This window comes from Eubalaena glacialis, chromosome 1 (genome assembly GCF_028564815.1).
Source record: "Eubalaena glacialis isolate mEubGla1 chromosome 1, mEubGla1.1.hap2.+ XY, whole genome shotgun sequence".
Taxonomy (NCBI): Eukaryota; Metazoa; Chordata; class Mammalia; order Artiodactyla; family Balaenidae; genus Eubalaena; species Eubalaena glacialis.
The window spans coordinates 233948847-233972321 of NC_083716.1; the positions used below are offsets into that span (position 1 = coordinate 233948847).

At 50.8% G+C, this 23475-nt stretch overlaps 2 protein-coding genes across 4 annotated transcripts in view; both read left to right on the forward strand.

The window, feature by feature from the left end:
• SAG (S-antigen visual arrestin) overlaps positions 1 to 15432 on the forward strand; it is a 30223-nt gene extending 14791 nt beyond the window's left edge. Inside the window, exons 7-15 of one of the 2 annotated variants that reach the window (XM_061206009.1) lie at positions 258 to 393; positions 1281 to 1365; positions 3255 to 3327; positions 5858 to 5995; positions 7414 to 7491; positions 8635 to 8658; positions 10449 to 10504; positions 12613 to 12625; positions 15324 to 15432. In XM_061206009.1, coding sequence (XP_061061992.1) covers positions 258 to 393; positions 1281 to 1365; positions 3255 to 3327; positions 5858 to 5995; positions 7414 to 7491; positions 8635 to 8658; positions 10449 to 10504; positions 12613 to 12625; positions 15324 to 15432 — 712 coding nt within the window. Of the gene's footprint in view, positions 1 to 257; positions 394 to 1280; positions 1366 to 3254; positions 3328 to 5857; positions 5996 to 7413; positions 7492 to 8634; positions 8659 to 10448; positions 10505 to 12612; positions 12626 to 14298; positions 14315 to 15323 lie in introns of both variants that reach the window. The other variant, XM_061206001.1, reaches the window with a different exon arrangement.
• Positions 15433 to 23114: 7682 nt separating this feature from the next.
• DGKD (diacylglycerol kinase delta) overlaps positions 23115 to 23475 on the forward strand; it is a 116772-nt gene continuing 116411 nt past the window's right edge. For both annotated transcript variants that reach the window (XM_061188664.1, XM_061188672.1), the window contains exon 1: positions 23115 to 23270. In XM_061188664.1, coding sequence (XP_061044647.1) covers positions 23115 to 23270 — 156 coding nt within the window. The remainder of the gene's footprint in view (positions 23271 to 23475) is intronic.

Here is a 23475-nt window from a genome sequence, read left to right on the forward strand (position 1 = left end):
CCACGTCAGCTTCACCGGAGAGGAGGCCAAGCCGGGGTCCTAACAGAGGGTGAGAGGGACCCCTTGGAGAGCTGACTGGTCCACACCACCCACCAGGCCCCACCCCCTAGACCTGATCCCTCTACTGGTCCAACCTGCATCCATCGGCAGCATCCCTGAGGGATCCCAGCCTGGGGAGGGGGAGGGGGACCTGGTAGGCCGTCCTGAGGAGGCCCAGGCTCTGGTCCGGGGAACCATCGGTGACTTTTCATCCACAGGAGCTCCGTACGTTTGCTGATCCGGAAGGTACAGCACGCGCCGCAAGAGATGGGTCCCCAGCCCCAAGCGGAGGCCTCCTGGCAGTTCTTCATGTCCGACAAGCCCCTGCACCTCGCCGTCTCCCTCAGCAAAGAGGTGACTGTGGAGCCAGCCTGGGGACAGCCTGCCAGGCCCTCTGCTGGGGGTGTGCTGCAGGCAGTCTTGGGGGCAGCGATAGTTAAAGCACCAACATTTGGGGACGACTGGCTTTTTTCATAATTTGGAGCCAGTAAACGTGACCCTTAGGATAGGGCCAAACTGGCTTGCATTCCACTCACTGTGGGTCCCGACAACTTGGAGGTGGGGGGTTTCCCATACCCCCAGCCCAGGCTGTCTTTGCCCCCTGTCTGCCCCCAGGGACCTCTTTACTAGTGTGTCATCAATGGGTGTGGTGTTAACAAATTGTTTACTTCCCTGCAAACAAGTTTGGCAGTAACGGTGAGGGGGTGAGCATGTCATGTGTGAAAATCACGGCCGAAAAAGATGAAGAAACACTGGCCAAGGCTGTCTCTGGTCCCTCTGGTCGACAAGAGTCGTGCACAGATGTTGGCCAGCAGACTCTGTGTGTGTGTGTGTGTGTGTGTGTGTGCACGCGCGTGCAAGGAAATGAGCACCTGGGCTAGATCACAGAGTCACTGCTGGGCAAGCTCTACCTCTGGGCTCCCCTGCTGATTTCCCCTCATTTCACTTATTCTGCCCCCAGTAACCTCATGATTCCACTCAAGACCCCCGGGGCTAACCCTGCGTGACTCTCAGGACTCAGGCGTTGGGGCCGGAGCCCCCATCATCCGCCTCAGCCTCCCACAGATGGGGTAGAACCTGCTCCAGACCCTTCTCCACAGGAAATATGATGCCATCACCTTGTCTTCCTTGAAAGTGTGGGCATTCAGCCACTTTTATTCCAGTTAAAGGACTGAGATGAATTTAACAAGATATGGCCACACTCTCTTCCCCTTTTCTGACTTATCTGCTGACTTCTTCAGATCTATTACCATGGAGAACCCATTCCTGTGACTGTGACCGTGACCAATAATACAGAGAAGACGGTGAAGAAGATTAAAGCACTAGGTAGGACCTTCTGCTCGAACCTGGACGGCAGAGTCTTCCAGGTTCCCAATCTAGTCATATTTCCCAAGGGTCTCTCCTCTGGGCAGTAAGGCCCTCTGGGGCCTTGGAACTGCCCGTTTGTCTCTGTCGTCACACAGCAGGACCTTAGAGGAGGAAGGTGTCCTCTCCTGCAGCCTCGTGCCCAGCTTAGGGTTGTCTCCTATCCTGGGACAGCATCCCCGACAGGGCATCTTCCCGTCCTTCCTTGTCACGCCTTCCTTGAGGGGCCCCTGTGCCAGGTCTTGGGGGAAGTGGGGGAGGAGTTTTCTTTCTGCACAGTGTAGTGGGGAGCCCTGGCCTGGGAACCCTGGGCTCCCCTGTGGGCTCGAGCTGTGCACGTCCTCTTGGAATTTAGCGGGCAGCCACGGCAGGGTTCCCGGTCTACCTTCCCAGGTTTCGTGAGGTACTGATTGATCACATTGGACATGCTTTGTAAGTGGTAATCCCTACTGTCACTGCTACTGTTGAGTCACCATGATGTGATGGCCAAGCCTCCTGAATACTCAGGAGATGCGCCTCCCGCTTGCTGGTGCTACACACTTCCTCAGCTCAAAGGGCATCAAAGTGCACGAGATGCTCCTAGATCTTGGTCATATATGGGTGACGTAAAAAAGACACGATAAAATGACCTGGGAGGGAGACCTCTCTGTTCACTTCTCCCTCAGGCACTCGATGACTGAGACAGAGTTAGACTCACAGTGTGTTAGGGTGACCAACCATCCTGGGTCAACCAGGACCAAGGACGCAGGACTTTCAGTGCTAAAATGGGGCCAGTCCCAGGCAGACCAGGATGGTTGGTCACCCTAAGTGCCATATACCACGTTCCTCTTTCCCTCTTATCCATCATAGAGAAGGCTCAGGAATTTGATGCATACATACTAAAAAATTCTAGATTTTTCTTGATGCTAATATACATGCTTACTTTATGGCTTTGTTTTTATGTTGGTTTAGTTCCTATGCCTTTAAGTCTTTGTAGGACCTGGTGTTATTTGTTTAGCACGTTGTATGTAGTGTCAATACAGTATTCCACAAAGCAGCAGGATTGAGAAAGTATCATTTGATACTTAGATTTTAATTATTTCTCAAAGTTTTATGAATCCTAACATCGAAGCCCCTAATTTTTGAAAGAAGCTGTTGAATTTCTGAAGCAAGACGTTAAGAACTTTCTATAGGCCGAGCACTGTGCTGAGTGCTTCACACAAATTGTTTTTCTGATTCTCAAATTTGATTTTAATGGAGATTAAAAATCATCTTTTTAATCATCACAACAACCATATAAGTTAGATGCAGTTATCATTCTCATTTTGCTGATGGGGAAATTGAGGCTTAGAGGAGCTCAGTAATTACCCCACAGCAGACGGCTAAGCTGGGATGTGAACCCAAGTGGTCTGGCCCCAGAGCCCACCTTCCTATCCACCATGCTACACCCACAAATCAACCCTGTGCTGCCTCCAGGTGGTTTCTAGCTTGGACACCCGAAGGAGATGCTCATTAAATAAGATAGAGAAGGTTGGAAGGGAGCGTATTTGGGGAAAGAGGGCACATGGTGAGTTTTGGGACACTGGGAGATTGTGTGCCTTGGAAGGATACCCACGGATGTGCCCTGAGCTCAGCAGAGAGGAGGAGTCTCCCAGGAGGTGCAGTTTTAGGAGACTGGCTCATGGGTAGAGTTGACACAGAGCAGGTTATTGGTGAATGGAAGTGGCCTGAGGACAGAACGGAAATCTCAGCCTTAAAGCTGAGCCTGAGAGGTACACTCAAATGGCCATTAGGGAAGACCAACCATGTGCCCTGGAAGGCACCATGCAGGACTCCACACCGAGTCACCCTCCCCTGTCCCCCCTTTGCAGTGGAACAAGTGGCCAACGTGGTTCTCTACTCGAGTGATTATTACATCAAGCCGGTGGCCATGGATGAAACACAGTGAGTAGTGGGTTGGGTTTCTATTTCCTGGGCGGCTCCAGCTTCTTTGTCAAGTTCCCATTTTGGTCATCGCTGAAGAAGGAAGTAGAACGGTCAGCTAGCTCCCCAGCTTTCCACTTCCTTCCCCTGTTCTCACTTCAAGGACTGCAAAGAAAGTTAGCATCTTGATCCTGTGCTCACTAACAAGAATTCCGAGAGCTGGGTCAAGCTAAGGAATGATGGAGAGGAGAGAAATAAAGGCTGAAACGTCACAGTGGGAATGTCTAGAACTTTCTATTGATCCTTGAATAAGTGGGTAGGAATTTGATACCGTTTCTGCCCCCAGAGCAGAAAATCAAATGACCTGTCAGCCCAGTCAAGGGTTTCCTATCTTTTGATCTTCTCCACAACTTGAAAATCTGATACCAATGACAACTGGATTAGGATGATATATCAGTTCTCAGCCACTTGTTGTTAGTGACTTTTCTCCCTTCATTTGAATAAAAAACACATGGGAGGATTTACCAGGTGGTCCAGTGGCTAAGACTCCATGCTCCCATTGCAGGGGGCCCGGGGTTTGATCCCTGGTCAGGGAACTAGATCCCACATGCTGCAACTAAAGATCCTGCGTGCTGCAACTAAGTCCCAGCGCAGCCAAATAAATTAAAAAAAAAAAAAAAAAGATATTAAAAACAAATGGGAATCCTGTGATGGCTTCTTCATGGTGGAGCGAGAGATCTAACCAGTTTTGCTTTGTGCTAGGCAGTCAGGTTCATGAAGCACACAGGCTTCTGGGGGTTATGCCTTCCCCCAGAGAGGATTGCTTGGGAAGGTGTTTTTTCTAAGCATTGTTGTATGCAAAAAATATCACGGTTAGAGGAAGGGGGGTCGGGGAGGGGGGTGAGGAAAGACAGCTGATTCAGCAAGATAACATTGCATGATATTTAAAAGGTGACTTCAGGATAAACTGTTACTTAAAGCAGATCCTGACCTAAGTTTACTTATAGGTCTAGAGAGGAGAGAGGAAGGAAAGAACCATAACTCACTGACTGTCTCCTTGGGGCCAGGCCTGGGGTCTGTTCTACCTTTCAGGCTGTGTCCTTGCACATCCTTGTGTCCTGGGCGTCTTCCTGGCTCACCTTTTGGCATGTGCCCAACAATGATAGGAGAAACTGGTCTCCAGCTGAGTTTTCCCCTAATATACCCCATTACCTGGTCCTCTTTACGGCTTTTGGATAAGTTTTGCATCAAGGACTCCCAGAAAACTGGGAACCATCCTCCGATACACTCAAAAGGGTGGGAGGCAGGGAGATTGAAAGTGGGGCTTCTGGGGCCCTGGTGGGCAGGCCTCCTGGGAACCAGGTCAGACCTGACCCCCAAGCTGCTGCCCACCATCCAATCCCAATCCTGAAGTCGCTGGGAAGTGGCCGGGCGGGACTTTGGCCCCAGGCCTTGGCATAGGCCTTCGGCAAGGGCTGCTGCAGGAAAGGCCATCGTCCAAGCCCCATCCCGGGGGCCCCTTCCTACTACAACTACCTTTCCAGTGTAATTTCTGCTTCTGTCACTCTGCTGCCCGAACTAAGCTCATTAAGAGAAGTTCTACCAGGGCCCAGATGCAGGGATGTGGGCCACCTCGGGCTCAAGCAGGGCTCTGTAAAGGGCATGCCCAGGAGCCTCCCGTGTGCACTTGGAGGCCAGAGAAGACACAGCCGCCTTCAACTCCCAAGGGAGATGGAGGAGCGGAGCCATTCCGAGGGTGGCAGTGGGACCCCCCGTCTGTTACGGAGCAGGCTGGGGAAGGGGCCCGAGGCTGGCTCCTGGGCAGTGTTTTCAGGGCCCTGCCTTCTCCTGGCTGGGCACGAGGACAGAGGGTGTGCCAGGAGCACGGACACGGCTCGCCTGGGCTCTGCGGTCAGAGAGGGCAGGCGGCTGTTGGCACAGGCCAGGGGTCAGCACGTGGGTGAGTGGCGGAGCCAACTCTCCAGCCTCAGATGCGGTTCGGTGAGCCGGGATGCTGCCCGACGGGGGAAACCGCGCTGCTCTGCCCCAGCTGCGCCCAGGCCCACAGAGCCGCCCGGTCCGTACAGCTCACAGTGGGGGACCCGGCCCTTCCCGCGCCCTTCCTCCCTGGGCACACACTGATCCTCCCGACGGTGACGACTCCCAGCCTGGGCTTGCTGCTGGCACTGGCCACTTGGCCCTGCAGCCCACTGCGTGGCTCACGAGGTCTCAGGAGGAGACTGGGTGTGGTCCCTGATTCTTGGGCCAGTCTCACTTCACCCCACAAGACATTCTAGAAATTCAGCAATCAGAACAGGCTGAGGGACTTGAGAAACGTTCTAACGTTGCTGCCAGCCTGTCTTGAGACGTCACTAATGCTGCTCTTCTCACAAGGCAAAGGCACAGGCACCTGGACTGTCTTTCCCATGAGTCGCAGGGAACGTGGGTTCTAGAAAATGCTTGATGGCACACAGGGTCTCGTGGGGGCGATGGTGGCTTCAAGGCTGTAAGAGCAGTCAGCTAAATCTGCTCTCTGTGTTTCTTCCTGCAGGGAAAAAGTGCCGCCAAACAGCACCCTGACCACGACGCTGACCCTGGTGCCCTTGCTGGCTAACAACCGCGAGAGAAGGGGCATCGCCCTGGACGGGAAAATCAAGCACGAAGACACGAACCTTGCCTCTAGCACCATGTGAGCCCCGAGACTCAGCGCTGGCGTGGCGCTGGTCTGCGCCCCTCCTCGTCCCAGCCCTGGGCTCACGGCGTGCACACGCAGCCTGGTGGCAAAGCACATGCTCGGGGCCCCAAGCAGGGACCCCACTCCCACCCCTGGTGTGGCACAGTGGTGACCGCTTTGGGCCTTGTGCTGAGCCCCAACCCCCCTGCTTGCTGTCTGGGCCACCCTGGGCAGGTAACTGGAGCCGTCTTGAGAACCTCAGTTTCCCCGTCTGTAGAGAGTGGGGGCGGCAGCTCCTCAGAGAGAGGTCTTGAGGTTTACGTGAGACAGTCCATGTAAAATGTGGTGCCTGGCACACAGTAAGGGCTCCAGAAATGTCAGCTGTTACCTTCACAAATATCATTAGCTAGTGTAGAGCTCTGAGCATAGGAACTGAGTGCCCCAGCTGGCTCCGCGAGTGATGGAAATGTCGTTTATGCATTTCCATCAGGAAAGGTAAAGAACAGGAGGTCCTGAGGGCCACAGAGGTCAGTTCAATTTAAATGAAAATAAGCACTGATATGCTGACCCCGCTCAGAGAACTGCCCCCGCTCAGAGAACCGCGGCCGAACTGAGCCAGCAAATCCAGTAAGAACTAGAACGAAGCTTCTACGTCAAATAGCCCTGCCGTTCCTCACCATCCTCCAGGGCTCCCATTCCCAGCGGCGTGTCTGCTGGTGAGCCCTGAGGGTTTGGGGTAGGAGGTGCCAGCCAGGCTCGGGCCCTTCGCTGCCATCTCCCTCTCCACCCCTGTGTGATCCAAGGCCCCAGCGATCACCTCCAGGTGATGCCACCGGGAAGAGCTCTCGCGTTTGCCCTCCCTGACCCCGTAGCTCCGAGACGAACAGCGGGGTCAGCGAACATTGGGCGGAAAGCAGGATCTTGGGAGTCAAAGGATTTTCTGAGGATGATTTGCCAGTTGGTGTGTTAGATTCTAAAGCACATCTGTGATGCCCTGGGAGAGAGCCGAGCAAGGAGATTGATGCCCTAGATCCGCGAACTCGAGGGCAAAGGAATCACGACATCCACAGCGGCGCACTGCGTTTGTAAAGATCTTTTGTGGTTCACGGAGTATTTTATAAACATGCCAGTCTCTCCATGCTTTTGTGAGGAAGGTGAATTTATACTCATTTCACAGATAAGGAAATTGAGGTTCCACCAGAATGAGAGGTTCAGCCAAGGTCAACGGGTCAGTTAATGGCAGAGCAAAGCCCACCCCGAATCCCGAGCCCCCCTTTCACCCAGCGTCAGGGCTGCCTTCCAGCGCCCCAGACAGTGAGGACACAGCAGAGCCTGGATGACACAGTGGAGAGAGGTGGGGTTGATTCATCTGGTCTTGCATCCCCGCTTCTCCCCTCCCTGCATTCTTCTGTTTTTCTTTTCTGTTTGAGCAGCATAAAGGAGGGCATAGACAAGACCATCATGGGGATCCTGGTGTCTTACCAGATCAAGGTGAAGCTCACGGTGTCAGGGTGAGTGTCCAACTCCAGTGCTCTGCCTGCTCTATCTTGGCCATCAGTAGTCTGAATGGTGTCATTCCTGAGTGACTGGGAGACAGAAAGCAAGAAAAGTCCACAAATTCTATCGATTACATAGCAGAGTTTTAGAGAGACTCTATTTGTCTAGTTTCACAATTCTATCTGATATAACATTATGGGGGGAAAGGTAGAAAAGCAGACTGCGAAACACGTGCACTCTTGGTACCACTTGGCGAAAATGGGTGTGCCTGTGCTCACGTGTGGAAGCTGATATAAAACAGGAGAATCAGGTGAGCGTTTGATTGGACTTCGGAAAAGACTGGCGGCTGTGAAATGAACTCGCAGTGCATCCTGGCTCACCTGCCTCTCAGGAGGCATCCATCCACGGCGGGAAGGGCCTGCCTTTCCTCCCCAACGAGCAATCAACAGGACTGGGGAGTCTCCTTTTCATACAAGAGCACGACTATCTCAGAGTTCTGAGGAAATGGTTTTCCATCTTTTTTGCAATCAATTTCTTTCCATTTAAAAATCTTATCAGAGGGAAAATCTCAACTTCTCATTTTCCTTTTCAAATTCCATTGCCAGAGGCTCTGGCCTTTTACCTTGATCAGCCCTCGGTAGTTCAGCCATCAAAGCAAATCCATGTGTATGTTCCATAGGGCTCAGCAGGTGAAGAGTTCCCCAAATTTTGGTTGGGGCAACAAAGTAGAATGTGGGTTGATTCTGCAAATTTCGTTAACACAGTGTGTGTAGCTGTGTTTTTCAAAGTGTATAGTGTTTTCTTTCATCTTCTCTGAGAGGATCTAAAACAGGGTCGAGTGTAGCAGTCAAGGTAAGTGATTAGCAGGTAGTTCACAGTGACCTTTGTGGCCCAGAGAGAAATTCTGGACCGAGGTTTATTCTTGAACATTAGGGCTTGAACCTACGTAATTCCTCTTTTTAACTAACCCACTTGAGAAAGAGATGAAATCACAAGTAGAAAGGAGTAGCTGAGTTGGCTATTAGGGGTGCGAAGATCCTGAAAGCTGTGAGTGAGGAACATGACGGGGACGTGTCCAGCCTCTGAATAATGGCAAGTAAGGTTGTGTTACCACTGTGGAGAGTCACCACAGCCCTGTTTGCTTTTGTGTTTCCTAGCCTTCTGGGAGAGCTCACCTCCAGGTAAACCTCTTCATCTTCCTTCTCTGCTTGATTCCAAGATATCAAAGGGGACAAACCGGGGCTTTAAAACAGTGACAGTGAAATCTGGTTTCCCAGCTGTCATGCTCAGAGGTCTTAGGAGATGATGCCCCTAACACCCTGCAGACCTTGGCTGATAGGTGTGAGGCTGGGGAAGTTCCTCTGAGACCGTAGCTGGGCCTGCACCTGGGCGAGGACACACACATACACACACACTCAGAAAACTGGCACACTCCTTGCAGCTGCCCGTGTGTGTGTGGGGGGGGAGGGTTGTACCACTCTCTAGCTCCTGTACGCTTTTCCCATCCCAAAAGGAAACCCCTTACCTATTGTGCCGTCTCTCCCATTCTCCCCTCTCCCTCATCCCTGGCAACCATTAATCTGCTTTCTAGCTCTGTAGATTTGCCTAATCTGGACATGTTATATGAATGGAATCAGGCAATATTTGTCCTTTTGTGGCTGGCTTCTTCCCTTGACATCATGTCTGCAAGGTCCATGTTGTAGCACGTGTCAGCACTTCATTCCTTCTTATGGCCGAGAAATACTCCATGGTATGGATGGACCACGTTTTGGTTGGTGGACATTTGGGTTGTTTCCACCTGTGGGCGATTGTGATTAGTGACAGCAGCCATTTAAATCATGCACAAAGAGGCAGCAGGTAAGACAAGTCTGAGGCAGGCACTGACCTTACATATTCCTTCACCGACTCTTATCACCTCCCGTCACATGGAGCCCAGGCTGTGCCTTCTCTCCTAGACCTCGGCCACATTCGGGTCCGCCAGGAGCGCCTTAGCAGCAGAAGTGCTTTGACGGAAGCAGTAACCCCAGGGCGGGAGGTGATGGGTCCTGGGTGAAACAAAGAGTAACCCTTGTTTCCCCCACCCCTTTCCATTCTTCCTGTGCCTAGATTTCCCTTCCACCCCTTCCTGACTCCTTGCCTTCCTTTTTAAAAATTTTATTTATTTATTTATTTATTTATTTATTTATTTATTTATTATGTTTGGCTGCATTGGGTCTTCGTTGCGGTGCGCGGGCTTCTCATTGCGGTGGCTTCTCTTGTTGCAGAGCACCGGCTCTAGGCGTGTGGGCTTCAGTAGTTGTAGCACACGGGCTCAGTAGTTGTGGCGCACGGGCTTAGTTGCTCCGTGGCCTGTGGGTTCTTCCCCGACCAGGGCTCGAACCCTGCATTGGCAGGTGGATTCTTAACCAATGCACCACCAGGGAAGCCCCGTTGCCTTCCTTTTTTAATATAAATTTCAAGTCGCCTCAAAGCCCTTTAGCGTCTGGAATTGGGTGGACCCTGCTCATCCCTGTCCTGCTCTCTGCAGAGGGACTGTGTGCGGCCTTACACAGATTTAACACGTAAAAAGTAGTTATGTTTTTGCAAAGGATATTTTTCAAAACTATCCTTATTCTCCAGGATTTCACCTCTTCTCTACCCATAATATCATGTCCCTGAAACTAATAACCAGGAGGAAGGGGGACCTAAAAATCCTAGCTGCCTCAGCCTCTCGCAAGTGGAGTTTCTCTAGACCACATTCCAGGGAATACATTTAAAATTCCTTCTTGACCACTTCCTGATTTCTGGTTTGTTTTGTTTTGACTCTCACTGAGTCCTCTTTCAGCTGGGGCCTGGGGATCTTTCGTGAAGCTCTGCAACCCCAGCTCCCAGCTCTTTTGTGAATCTCTGCAACCCCAGCTCCCAGCTCTTGGCTGTGCATTTACAATTGTGTGCATGTTCTCACCGCTCTGCATCCTTTTTTTTTTTCTAGTGAAGTGGCCACTGAGGTGCCATTCCGCCTCATGCACCCCCAGCCTGAGGACCCAGGTCAGTCACGCATTATCTTGGCATTCTCTAGTCCTTTACCACTCACAGATTTATTATGTACTCACTGCTAGTCTTCCTTGACCACATCTCTGAGCACAGGCAGGGCCAGGTGGCCGAGGTTCCAGGCCACCTTCAAGTGCCTGTGCCCCCCCTCCCAGAAATGAGTGCTCGGCTACTAGGTCATGGGCCAGGTGGCTTGTCCACTTCCGGTGAGTGTGTGGAGGACGTAGCATCCCTGCTTGGATGTGGGCTGTCTCATTTGGTTTTATCAGGAATGATTTAAAAGCAGAAGCTTTGCTGTGAACAGATGTGGATTCATTTTTTTTTCTTTAGTGTTTTTGTCCTTGTGATGAGAAGTCTTAGGATCTACTCTCTCTTTTTTAAAAAAAATTATTTATTTATTTATTTATTTGGCTGCGCCTGGTCTTTGCTGCAGCGTGTGGGATCTTTTAGTTGCGGCATGCATGCGGGATCTAGTTCCCTGACCAGGTGATCAAACCCAGGCCACCTGCTTTGGGAGCGCGGAGTCTTAACCGCTGGACCACCAGGGAAGTCCCCAGACCTGGATTTAGATTTAAAGAAAATTTGAGTGAAAAGTAAATTTGACAAACTGAGGCTTTTGCATTTCATTTGGAAGCATTAATAGGAATTTAGAAGATGATGAGTATTTCTGACAATGGCAGTTATGATGAGAATACAGAAAATACTAGAAAAGAGGGTCAGGCTGGGTTCCTAATACCTTGGCTCCTTTGAATTGTAAATCCGTTGGCTCTTGTATGGATGTTAAAAGTAAATTAAGCAATGGTTGTGCAGCTCTGTGAGCAAACTAAAACCCATGGGCCTGTACATGTAAATAGGTAAATTGTATGATATGTGAATTAGATCTTTTTTTAAAAAAATAAATTTATGTATTTATTTATATTTATTTTTGGCTGCATTGGGTCTTCTTGCTGCACACGGGCTTTCTCTAGTTGTGGTGAGCAGGGGCTGCTCTTCGTTGCGGTGCGCGGGCTTCTCATTGCGGTGGCTTCTCTTGTTGTGGAGCACGGGCTCCAGGAGTGCGGGCTTCAGTAGTTGTGGCACGCGGGCTCAGTAGTTGTGGCTCGTGGGCTCTAGAGTGCAGGCTCAGTAGTTGTGGCGCACGGGCTTAGTTGCTCCGTGGCATGTGGGATCTTCCCCGACCAGGGCTCGAACCCGTGTCCCCTGCATTGACAGGCAGATTCTTAACCACTGTGCAGCAAGGGATAAATGAAGCAGCAAAAATAATGTAGGTGCAATCTCAGAAATTCTGAGGAAAAAGTCTCCGCTGTGTGTTAAGGTGGCTTAGTTGGCAGGAAAGAAAAATGGACCTGTCTGGATGAGAACCCTCCCGAGTTATAATAATTAAGAACATTTTAAGTAAAAGTGGTGTAAACAAGCATGGTTTTTTTTCTTATATTTTATAAAGAGCTTTTCTATGTTGATAATGAAATGGCATTTAAACATTAGAATGAGCCCCATATTCATTTTGGCTTTGTCTCAAAACTATTTTGTCTCAAAGTATCTCTTTCAAATATTTTAGATTCAAATAGTCAAAACTTTTGGAAGTTTGCCAAAAACTTCCCTTGGGGGAAAAATACAGTCTAACCATATTTTTTTTTATTCATTTATGCTTGTATCATTAAAATACTATTTTTAACTATGTGAGATTGAGACACATTCTGGTCCCTTTCAAGGACATTCTAAAAGGCTATTTTAAAACTATGACCGGAGAAGATGTCATAGTTTGTGTCAGATCATTTTCTGGCCCCATGAACAGACTTTATGACTTCACTTGGGGGAAGTGGAGTTATTCCTTTTCTGGGTATGACGTTTTCATGTTCCAGTCATTATGGCCCTCACAGTGAACATATCATAACATCAAGGCTAAACCAATGATCTTTTATACCGTGAGATTTCAGGGAGAAAGGACAAATCACCCCATGGCCTCGAAGTTTTGATTTCCAGAGGTTTATGAGTCCCAAGTTTCACTCACAGATGCATGCTCACATCTTACCTGCCTGGTCCCCGGTGCCCCGAGTTGAGAGACGGGTAGATGCTAAGCAGAGAAAGCATAAGTTGGAGTTAAGAAGCCCTGCCAGGGCCAGGGGCCAAGTAATTTGTATGTAATAAGTTCTGGAGAAATGCTACCAGAACTTATTACATACAGGGTGGGGTGGGGGTCCAGGATGGTTCTTTTTTTTTTTTTTAATTTAATTAATTTATTTATTTTTGGCTGTGTTGGGTCTTCATTGCTGCATGCGGGCTTTCTCCAGTTGCTGCGAGCCGGGGCTACTCTTTGTGGTGGTGTGAGGGCTTCTCATTGCGGTGGCTTCTCTTGTTGCGGAGCACGGGCTCTAGGCGCACAGGCTTCAGTAGTTGTGGCACGCGGGCTCAGTAGTTGTGGCTCGTGGGCTCTAGAGCGCAGGCTCCGTAGTGGCGCACGGGCTTAGTTGCTCCGTGGCATGTGGGATCTTCCCGGACCAGGGCTCGAACCCTTGTCCCCTGCATTGGCAGGTGGATTCTTAACCACTGCGCCACCAGGGAAGTCCCATCCAGGATGGTTCTTGCCCAGGGTCATTTTGATGAGTCAGCCTCTCTGTAGGTCCCCTGTGGTTAGCAGCCCACACAGACACTTCCCTCCTGGTACTGCTTTCCAGATGGGCACAAGAGATAAGGGCAGTGGCTCAGCCCCGCCACACGCTCCCCCAAACCCTCTGGAGCTGTGCAGCCTCACTTAGCTCTTTCTGGCTCACCATGGTGGGTGGTGAGGCAATTACACTAGGACTTTACTAGGTGGGCAGCAGAAAGCTAAAAACAAGAACAAAAACAAGGGGCTTCCCTGGTGACACAGTGGTTAAGAATCCGCCTGCCAACGCAGGGGACACAGGTTCGAGCCCTGGTCCGGGAAGATCCCACATACCGCGGAGCAACTAAGCCCGTGCGCCACAACTACTGAGCCTGCACTCTAGAGCCCAGGCTCCACAACAAGAGAAGCCACCGCAGTGAGAAGCCTGCGCCCCACGACGAAGAGTAGCCCCTGCTCGCTGCAACTAGAGAAAGCCCGTGTGTAGCACCAAAGACCCAACGCTGCCAAATAAATAAATATGAAAAAATAATTTAAAAAAACAAAACAAAAAGCAGAAAACCTCACAAAGAATTAGCAATAACCCCGGGTCTGCAAAATATATGTGAAAATCTAACCCACTCCCCGCACCCGCCCCCCACCCCAAGGTCAATGTGTTAAGAGAGAAATCAAACTCCCTGAGGGGCCAGGGAGTGGTTCTCAAGCTTTAGTCACCCCCTCCCCCCAGCCGCTGGAGTACTGGTTCAATGTCAAGTCCCAGGACTCACCCCTAGAGAGCCGGACGTGGAAGTCGGGCCGGAGTGTGGGTCGTAACAGCTCCTGGGACTCTGATCTGGACAGGGTCCGAAGGGCACATAGGGAGAAAGGCTTAGAAAGGAGAAGCACAACATCAGAGGGGCTGAGGCTAATCAGGGAAAGGGTCCTAGAGGCGAGGCTGTGGCCGATTCCGTCTGGGGAGGTGAAGGTTGTGGTGGCAACTTCTAGAGGAAGCGATGGTTAAAAATGCAGGGAGAAAGGCCCTCCGAGCGGGAAATGGCAGAGAAGCAGGAATTACATGCAATTCTCATGAAATGTGTATATCTAGGCCTTTTATTCCTCCACCTATAAAGTGACCTAACAAAGGAAGAAAATTTCCGGTAGACAGGATTTATGCTAATAGATCTCTCTCTCCTTTCTTCCATGCTCACAGATAAGACCAAGAAAAGGTGAGCACTGCTTGGCGTTATCGGTTCTGTGACCTCCTCCTCCACAGCCCTAATGTGACCCCTCACAGTTGTTTTTGTTCTTTCTTTTTTTGTAATGCAAGTGCCTGACTTAAGCTTAGATTGCTGAGGCACCCGCTTCAAAGAGGCACCCCTTCAGCAATGGCTATCTCGAATAAACACATTGCCAGCCACCGGACTCGATCAGAGCCCGGCCGGCTCTCCCTCTCCTTTGTTTTAGAGATTTTGGTGGATTTCAATAGCAGATCATTTGAGCCACTTGTTTTTTGTCTTTCTGCGCTTTAAATTCCCGCTCTTCTGTTTTAAATTCACCAATAAAGAGTGAGCCCTCGAAACCCTAGGCCCCCACCTCCAACCCCAGTAAAGGCAGAACCCCAGGCCTGTGCGGTGTGCTCTCCCTCTCTACCCACGACCTCGCTGTGTGGCCCCAGGTATATGCTGTGTAATTTCCAGGTCCTGTAAGTAATGAACTTTTATTCTCTAAAAGTTTCCGGATGGTTATTGCTGAAGGGCATCTTGCAGTCATAACAGGAACCACAAGGGCCAGTCCAACCACAACAGTGGTTATTGATAGGCTGAGATCTGCACGAGACAAGCGCAAACCCCTTTTTGGGTATTTCCATACATGCCCATACACGCCCTATGCTCTCAATACCTGCGCAGGGCCTGGCTTTCCTTTTGCTCCCTAGTACCAGGACATGCACACACGCATACACACATGCATACACACGCACACATACACACACACAGTTATTCCGGGCATGTATGTCTACTCTGTGGGTTCCTTCATTTTCTCTGATTTTTGTTTGTTAAAGAGATTTTACTTGCAAAACTATGAGGAGAACGGCATTGTCCCATGTTCCATCACGTAGGAAAATCTTGATCGGTTCCTGTGTTGCCAAAGGGAGATCAAGGATCTTGTTTTCCTCAAGATCTCATTGAAAGCTTCAAAGAACATGCCATGATCAAAGTGTTCTTTGTTTTATTTTAGTTTTCAGGATGAAAATTTGGTTTTTGAGGAGTTTGCTCGCCAAAATCTGAAAGATGGAAGAGAATTTAAGGAAGAGAAGACAGACCAGGAGGCGGCTGTGGATGAGTGAAGAGGCCGGCTCAGGACGGGGAAATGGGGTCGTTAGCAGCATGGTAGCAGCCCCCCACAGTTAGCCCTGTAGTCATGCTAAATACCAAAGTGCGGGTCTTCTTCACAGAAATAAAGTTTGTCTCTTCTGTCCTGGTTGTGAGTCAGGCTGACTTGTTGGGGGAGCTGAGTGACGTCAACAGCACGCAAGCTGCAGCCTTGAGGGCCCCTGAGTCTGGGCAGGGGGGAGGGCAGCATCTAGAAAGGAGACCCATCAAGGCGAGAAGGCATCCTGAAATCAATGCGCTCACCCGAAGGGGCCTGGTGTGTCCCGGGCTTTCTCCAGGACCCCTGGGGTAAGCTGTTTCCCTGGAAACTTGGAGGGGGAGCAGTGTGTCTAATGACCTGACCAATCCTAGCTCCAGGGCACCCAAAGAGCCTCCCAAGAGAAACAGGGCAGTGGACAAATGTGGCTAAAAACACTCTTCAACTCTGATTTAACTTTTGGGTCCAAGTCCTGTTTGAGCTCTGGGCTGTTGGTTGTTTCCATTGAATGCAAACAACGAAATGCAAGTTGGCTGGTTTAAAGGGGGAAAAAAGGAATGCGTTGGAAGGACCTCAGAGTGGCTCAGAGAACTGACTTGAAGGGAAGAATCTCCAGCTGCCACACCTGGGCTGGGTGGAAATCAGAGAAGGCCTGGGGTCCCAGCCCAGGAGCTCAGGGTCCTGCCCTCTGGAATGGCCGTTCACCTGCTGGTGGCTCAGAACCAAATGCTCCTGGTCTCCGAGCCTCTGATTCCAGTGTGCCGTTTCTGGGCAGGAGAATCTGGCCCAGCTTCGGTCAGGGGGTCAGTGCCCTGGGGCCAACGATGGCAGAGCCCAGCCCTGGGCATGGGTTGTCCCAGAAGAGGGGGTTCACTGTGCGTCAGACAGGCTTCTTGTTTAGACTGTCTTCATTGGGCACAGAAGGGGTGGGGGAAAGGATGCTCGCGTCCTGGAGGAAAGTGGAGCTGAAGGAGGAGACGTAACGGAGGTGATGCCAGGGCCCTGTCCTTTGCAGAATCCCCTTTTTGGCCCGTGGTAGCCCGGCCTTGGGGCCTACTAATGATGGCAGAAAGGCTGAATGGCTCTCTTGGTGGCCACGGAGGGGCTTGGGGGATGTGTAGGCTCTGGTCCATGTCTCAAGGGAACAGGATGAAAGGGGGTTGGAGAGTTCTGCACAGTTTAACCTGCTCACAGGAGGTACAAGGGTGAATGGGAGGGGGCATGTGTGGGCTGGACACTCGGGGTCAGGTCCCCAGGACCAAGAGCAGTGGCAGAGGGCCAGACACAGTGTGGGTTCCATGCATATGAAGGCTCCCACATCTGGGTTTGTTCAGCAGGATTCCAGGCTGGTTTGTGTCCTGGGGACTGGGATTTAGACCGGAGGCTCCACTTGGGAACCTTGGACAGGATCCCATACACACAAAGCAAGGTTTGAACTTGAGTGTTGAATATGAGGCATTCTGATATTGACAGGGATGAGGATTCATTTCTGGAGGAGGAATAATAATAACAATACAGGCATGGCACTTCCCTGGCTGTCCGGTGGTTAAGACTCTGCACTTCCACTGCAGGGGGCACGGGTTCGATCCCTGGTCAGGGAACTGAGATCCCGCATGCTGTGTGATGCGGCCAAAAAATAATTAAGAAAAAAATACAGGCAGAAAGCTGTGGGTTTGCAGGGTCAGACACGATTTCCCCATCAGCAGGCTTCCAGTCCAGCCACACACCTCTCTCAGGATCCTCAGGGAGGGCGGCATGCTCCTCTGGGAATCTGAGCCCTTCTGCTGCCTTCCTACCCCACAAGCCCACAGGTTGGCTGTGGTTGGCTCCCGCCCGAGATGCCGGGCAAGCCAGGGACTTGGGAGGCTGCCTGGCAGGGCCTGGTGAGAGGATCAGCCGGTTGGTTCCTGCATTGCTTGACCCCAGGATATCCTAAGTCAGGGTGGGCAGTAATAGGTCGGACTTTTGTGTGGGTGTGAGAGCCAGAGAGAAGAGCTGGAAGGCCAGTCCCTGGAGAACAAAGGTCAGAACAGCCCTGGCCCTCCAGGTTATTCTGGTACCAAAACGCCTGACTTTCGCGTGCTGGCTAGTTTACGACCTGCAGCTGGCCGCCCCTACAAGGGCGTACGGGTGGGAGCAGGAAGTGAGCAGCCGCTGCCCCGAACGGGATATGGAACCTCGCCTTGGCTGGGCCTGCGCACTAGAGGCGTTGTGTCTGCTCTGGCGTCGGAAGGCAGGATGTCCCGTGTGCAGGTTGGATGTGCAGCCCAGGATTTTCTAGGTAGGTGCAGTGGGAGAAACAGGGTGCAAAGGAGCTGAGGGTGCTGCATGGAGAAAGCGGCAGCTGAGAACTTGGGGCAAAGTTCCGCAACCTGCAACCAAAGGAGAAGTAGGGGTCTCTGCTATTTATTGGGCACCTGCCTTGTGCTAGGCACTTCACCTGTTACATCTAATCATTCCAACCATGCTTCCCATTTGTTAGATGAGGAAACTGCAGTTCAGAGAGGTTATGTACCTTACCCAAGGTCACACAGCTAGTGAGAGTTGGAGTCAAGACTTAAACTCTGGTTTCCCTGAGTCTATAACAACCAGAACTTTGCTCACCATTTTTTTTTTTTTTTTTTTGGCTACACCGTGTGGCATGCGGGATCTTGGTTCCCTGACCAGGGATTGAACCCGTGCCCCCTGCAGTGGAAGCTCGGAGTCCTAACCACTGGACTGCCAGGGAATTCCCTTTGCTTACCTTTTGATGCTGAATGTGTATATGAGAGTTTAGGGGGGGCAGGTCGGAGCATTTATGATTCAACAATGGCTGCCCTTAAGTTTTTTTTTAAGTTGAAAATATTATTGAGATAATTATATAGATTCACATGTAGTTGTAATCCACCCATCTTTTTCAGATTTCCCCATTTTTACTTGTATTTGTGTGTGTGTGTATTTAGTTCTCTACAATTTTATCATGTGTAGATAACTTCTTTTTAGAGTGTCTGTTTTCCTATTCCTTTAACATTTTTCACTGCTTGCCTCCCAGTCTAATATCACAACCCTAAGGGTTTAGTTTACTTATGCTTGGGGGGTGGGCAGGGAGGGGGCGGCAGCTGGGTGCACTTGGAAACGTATGGGGGTGGTATTTGGTTGACACAGGTCCTGGGGGCCAGGGGAACTACGTCTCGCACACAGTAAAGCAATGTCCTGCTCCAGGTGTCAATCATAACCACAGTTCAGGGTAAAATAAGATAATTCCCATGTTTTCAAGTGCATCCTTTATCTATTCTAACATGAGCGGTTCTTTTTGACAGGAGGTGCACTTCTACATTGACAGGTCGAGAAGAAAGATTAGGTTGGATGTGAAGTGTGTTATTACTGCCACCTTGATATGCCCTTAAGGTGGGGTAAACTCGGAGAGCAGCATATTGTTAGAGATGATTCACAGCGTGACTCATTGCATAAGGAGGTACGCGTGAATGTGCTCTTACAGGCGTGCCACCTTGGGGGAGGTCTCCAAGGGAACAGCACTCTGCATCCACCAGAGAACACAAAGGCTTCTTTGCTCATCAGAGAAAATATGGCAGTTATGTTCCTCTGATTTGAGAACATAATATAGTTCTTACTAAGCCTAATACTCTTTTTAAAAATATACTTTTTATTTTCACATAGTTTCAGATTTACAGAAAAGTTGCAAAGAAAGTACAGTGAGTTCCCCCATACCCAGTTTCCTCTAAATTATTAACATCTTACATTAGGATGGTGCATTTGCCACACTGAATGAATCAATATTTACATATTATTATTAAACTAAAGCCCATTCTTTATTCAGATTTCCTTAGTTTTTACCTAATGTCCTTTTTCTGTTCCAAGATCCCACATGACATTTAGTCATCACATTTCCTTAGGCTCCTCTTGGCTGTGACAATTTCTAGTACTTTTTCATAATTGCAAATAGACTCCTATTCAGCCACAGTCTCTACCTCCCAACTCTCCCTTGCGTTCACGTTCATGCCCTTGGCTTTTCGCCTCTAAAATGATGGATTCTGGAACCCTGGTATCCCCTGAGCATCTAACGGGTATAGGCAACAGCACACCGAGACATCTCAAGCTCAGTTTGCTCCAAACCAAGTTCATCTTCTCCTCTAGGCCTACTGTGCTCAGTGGGGCGTTCTTCCCTGGAAAGCCCCGTATCTGGGAGGCATTCCGACTTGCCCGGCTCCCTAATCTCTTGACTAGGAGCAGCTCGTCCCTCTTCTTCCCTCTACTATGTCTTCTGTCTGTCACCTCCTCTCTCCACCTCCACAACTACCTCCTTGGTTCTGGCCCAAATCAGCATTGCCTGGATTGGCAAGTCACTTTATTTTTTAAAAAAATATTTATTTATTTATTTATTTTGGCTGCACCAGGTCTTAGTTGCGGCACACAGGATCTTTAGTTGTGGCATGCAGACTCTTAGTTGAGGCATGAGAACTCTTAGTTGCAGCATGCATGCGGGATCTAGTTCCCCGACCAGGGATGGAACCAGGGCCCCCTGCACTGGGAGCATGGAGTCTTATCCACTGGACCACCAGGGAAGTCCCAGTAAGTCAATTTTTTAAAAAAAAAATTGAAGTTGATTTACAATGTGTTGATTTCTGCCATACAGCAAAGTGATTCAGTTATACATACATACATATATATATATTTTTTTTTGTATTCTTTTCCATTATGGTTTATCACAGGATATTGAACATAGTTCCCTGTGCTATACCTTGTTTTATATCTACTCTATATATAACAGTTTGCGGTAAATCACTTATTAATGACCTCTCTGTTTCTAGTCTTTTCTCCTCTGGATCACTCTCTGCCCAGAGACATTAGTCCCTCTGCTTTTCTTTCTTTTCTTTTTTTTTTTGGGCCACGCCACGAGGCATGCGGGATCTTAGTTCCCCGACCAGGGATAGAACCCTCCTCTGCTTTTCAAAAACCCTTCAGTGGCTCTGCTGCCCAGAGGATAACGTCCTTGCTCCTGAGCCAAACAGAGGCTGCTTTGGGTCCTGGTGCAGCTCACCTTCCAGACTCCCCACAACCTGACCAGTGGCTCACCAGCAAATCCAAATCCCTTGTCATCCTCCCAACTTGCCTAGTAGTCTCCTGCCGTTTTGTGTTTTCCTGGCAAATTCCCTCCATCCCCTCACCTTTCAGTTCAAATCTCCAAACCAGGCTGGGGTCACCCGTCCTCTGGAGAGGCTCCCCTGACACCTCCAGCAGAGTTATCACTCTTTCTCCTGTTGTACCGTCCCTCCCCCTACAACACCCTTAGATTTTTGCACTTACGTATCACACTACATTGTAATTAATTGATACAAAAATCACCAATCTCCGTGGAGACGCAGGACACCCTCCCCTCTGTCCCCTTATTAGTCAGCTCCTTGCTGTCATAACAAAGTACCACAGACCTGGGGGCCTAAACAACAGAAATGTGTTTTCTCACAATTCTGGAGACCAGAAGTCTGAGATCAAGGGGTCGGCAGGGTCAGATTCTTCTGAGGCCTCTATCTTTTTCTTGCAGATGACTTCTCTGTGTGTCTTCACATGGTCTTCCCTTGGAGCCTGTCTGCGTCCAAATGTCTTCTTATTGATGTAAGGACACCAGTTGTATTGGATTAGGGCCCATCCTAATGGCCTCATTTTAACTTGATTACCTCTTTAAAATTAGCTCATTTTAACTTGATTACCTCCTTAACTTGATTACCTACCTATCTCCAAATACGGCCACATTCTGAGGTCCTAGAGGATTAGGACTTCAGCGTATGAATGTTGGGAGGGGGGACACAAGTCAGTCCATAACGAGACCCTTCTCTCCTCTTTCTTCCTATGAGCTCCTTCGAGCCTCAGCTTCCTGGGAGGCCTAGCCCTGAAGGGTCAAGGACTTGGGAATCACATAGTCCAAGTTCAAATTCTGTCTCTCATGCATTCCTTGGGAGACGTATCTGAACCTCAGGTCTTCATCTCTGGAATGAGACCATCAAGCTTGCTTTGGGGGACATGTGTGTGGACTAGAATCACTGGTCAAGTGTCTGGTGTGTGGCCGGTGGGCCGTACACGGGAGCCATCACTGTCCTCCTGCACTGCGGAACTTTCTGTGACGATGGAAATGTTCTGTATTTGTGCTGTCCCCTGTGGTAGCTGCTAAACCACATGCAGCTGAAATGTGGCTAGTGTGACCGAGGAACTGAAAATTTAATTTTAATTAATTGAAATTGAAATTGAAGTAGCCACATGTGGCTAGTGGCTACAGCACTGGGCAGCACAGCTGGGTTCACCAGGGGTCCCCAGCGTGTCCCAGAGTGTTCCTGCATTAGGCCCTGACATGCTCTGTCCTGGCGGTGAATCCATTCCCCTGGCCATGTCCCCACGCCAGATGCTCCTCTGTGGCCCCTGGGGAGGGTCTCACTTATTTTGCCTCTGGAAAGCATTGCCCAGTGCAGTGGGGGCCAGAGCGTGCTGACCCGCAGGCAGGACAGGAGCCACTGTGTCTCTAGGAGCAGCCCTTTGAAAGGGCAAGGGGAAAATTGTGCAGCCCCTTAGTACTTCAGAATGTGGCTGTATTTGGAGATAGGGTCTTTAAAGAGGATTTGCCCTTCTCAGGTGGCACCAAACCCTTCTCCACCTGGATGTCCCATAGGGCAGCAAAAACTCAGCTGATCTCACCTCCAACTTCACTCCCACTCCTCCAGCTGTCTTAGCTGGGAAGGAGGGGCTTATCCCAAATTGCCTCTGCCTCTCCTCCAGCTACCCTCCTAAGTCCACTTCTCTGTCTCCCCAGCCCCTCCCAGTAATCCAGGGCAGCCACCTGCCCCGATTGCTTCAAAGCCTGGATCACAGGCCTCAGTGACTTAGCCCCGCCCAGGGTTAAGATGGCTCAAGGGCTTCCTGTTGCCTTCAGAACTCAGCCTAAAAGACCAACCCCCTAATCAGGTTTACAAAGGCCCAGTCTGACCTGCCCGCCCACAGGCTCATCTCTTCAAGTATTTTCCTTCCTTTAGGCTACAGTTTCCCTTTTTTCCAGAGATGTGTTCTTTCTTGCCTCCAGGTCTTTGCACAATCTCATCTCTTGCCCTGGAACAGGGGTCCCCGGTTAGGGATAACTCCTCACATTTTCCGTCTCACTTTATCTTTTTCTCCAGGAAGCCTTCTCGGATGGAACTGTGTATCCCTGTTCCGGCATCCCAGAGGCCTGTCCAAGTACTTTCTTTCCTGCATTCATGCATGCATTCACCCACTCCAAGAACTGTCTGTCGTGCAACTAACTACTAAATGCCAGACGCTTCTTCGGATGCTGGAGACACGATGCAGGGCAAGAAAGACAGTCCTGGGCCGCCTGGAGGTCACTTACATTCTTGAAGGGGAACATTAAAGATGAAAAAGAGTGAACACAGAAATAAAAAAAAAAACCACACAAATTGTGTCCCAGGAAGAAAAGAAACAGACGCTAAAACCTGTGGTTCTGACACCACCGGTGGGGGCGAAGAGACACCCGGCAGGGGCGCCACCTCCGGCTGTGCGCGCGGCCGGCAGGGGGCGCGGAGGGGCGGAGCTGGAGACCGCGGTCCCGGCCCCGCCCCTCCAGGCCCCGCCCCCCGCCCCAGCCCCCGCCCCCTCCCGCTGTGCGCGCGCTGGCCCGGCAGCATGGCGGCGGCGGCGGGTCCCCCTCCGCCGGGTCCGCCGCAGCCGCCTCCGCCGCCGCCGCCTGAGGAGTCGTCCGACAGCGAGCCCGAGGCGGAGCCCGGCTCCCCGCAGAAGCTCATCCGCAAGGTGTCCACGTCGGGCCAGATCCGCCAGAAGGTGAGCCCGCGGCGGCGGCCCGGGCGCGCGCCCCTCACGCCGCGGCAGCCCCGTGAGGCCCGCAGTTCGGCCCGAGCAGCCGCCCAGGCCCGGCCCGGCCCGGCCTAGGGTCCCGCCGGGCGCCGCTGCCCGGACGGAGCGCGCTCCGCGGGGTAACGGACCAGGCGCCCGGGGCTGAGCGCGCCCCCCGGCGGGGCGGCGGCGG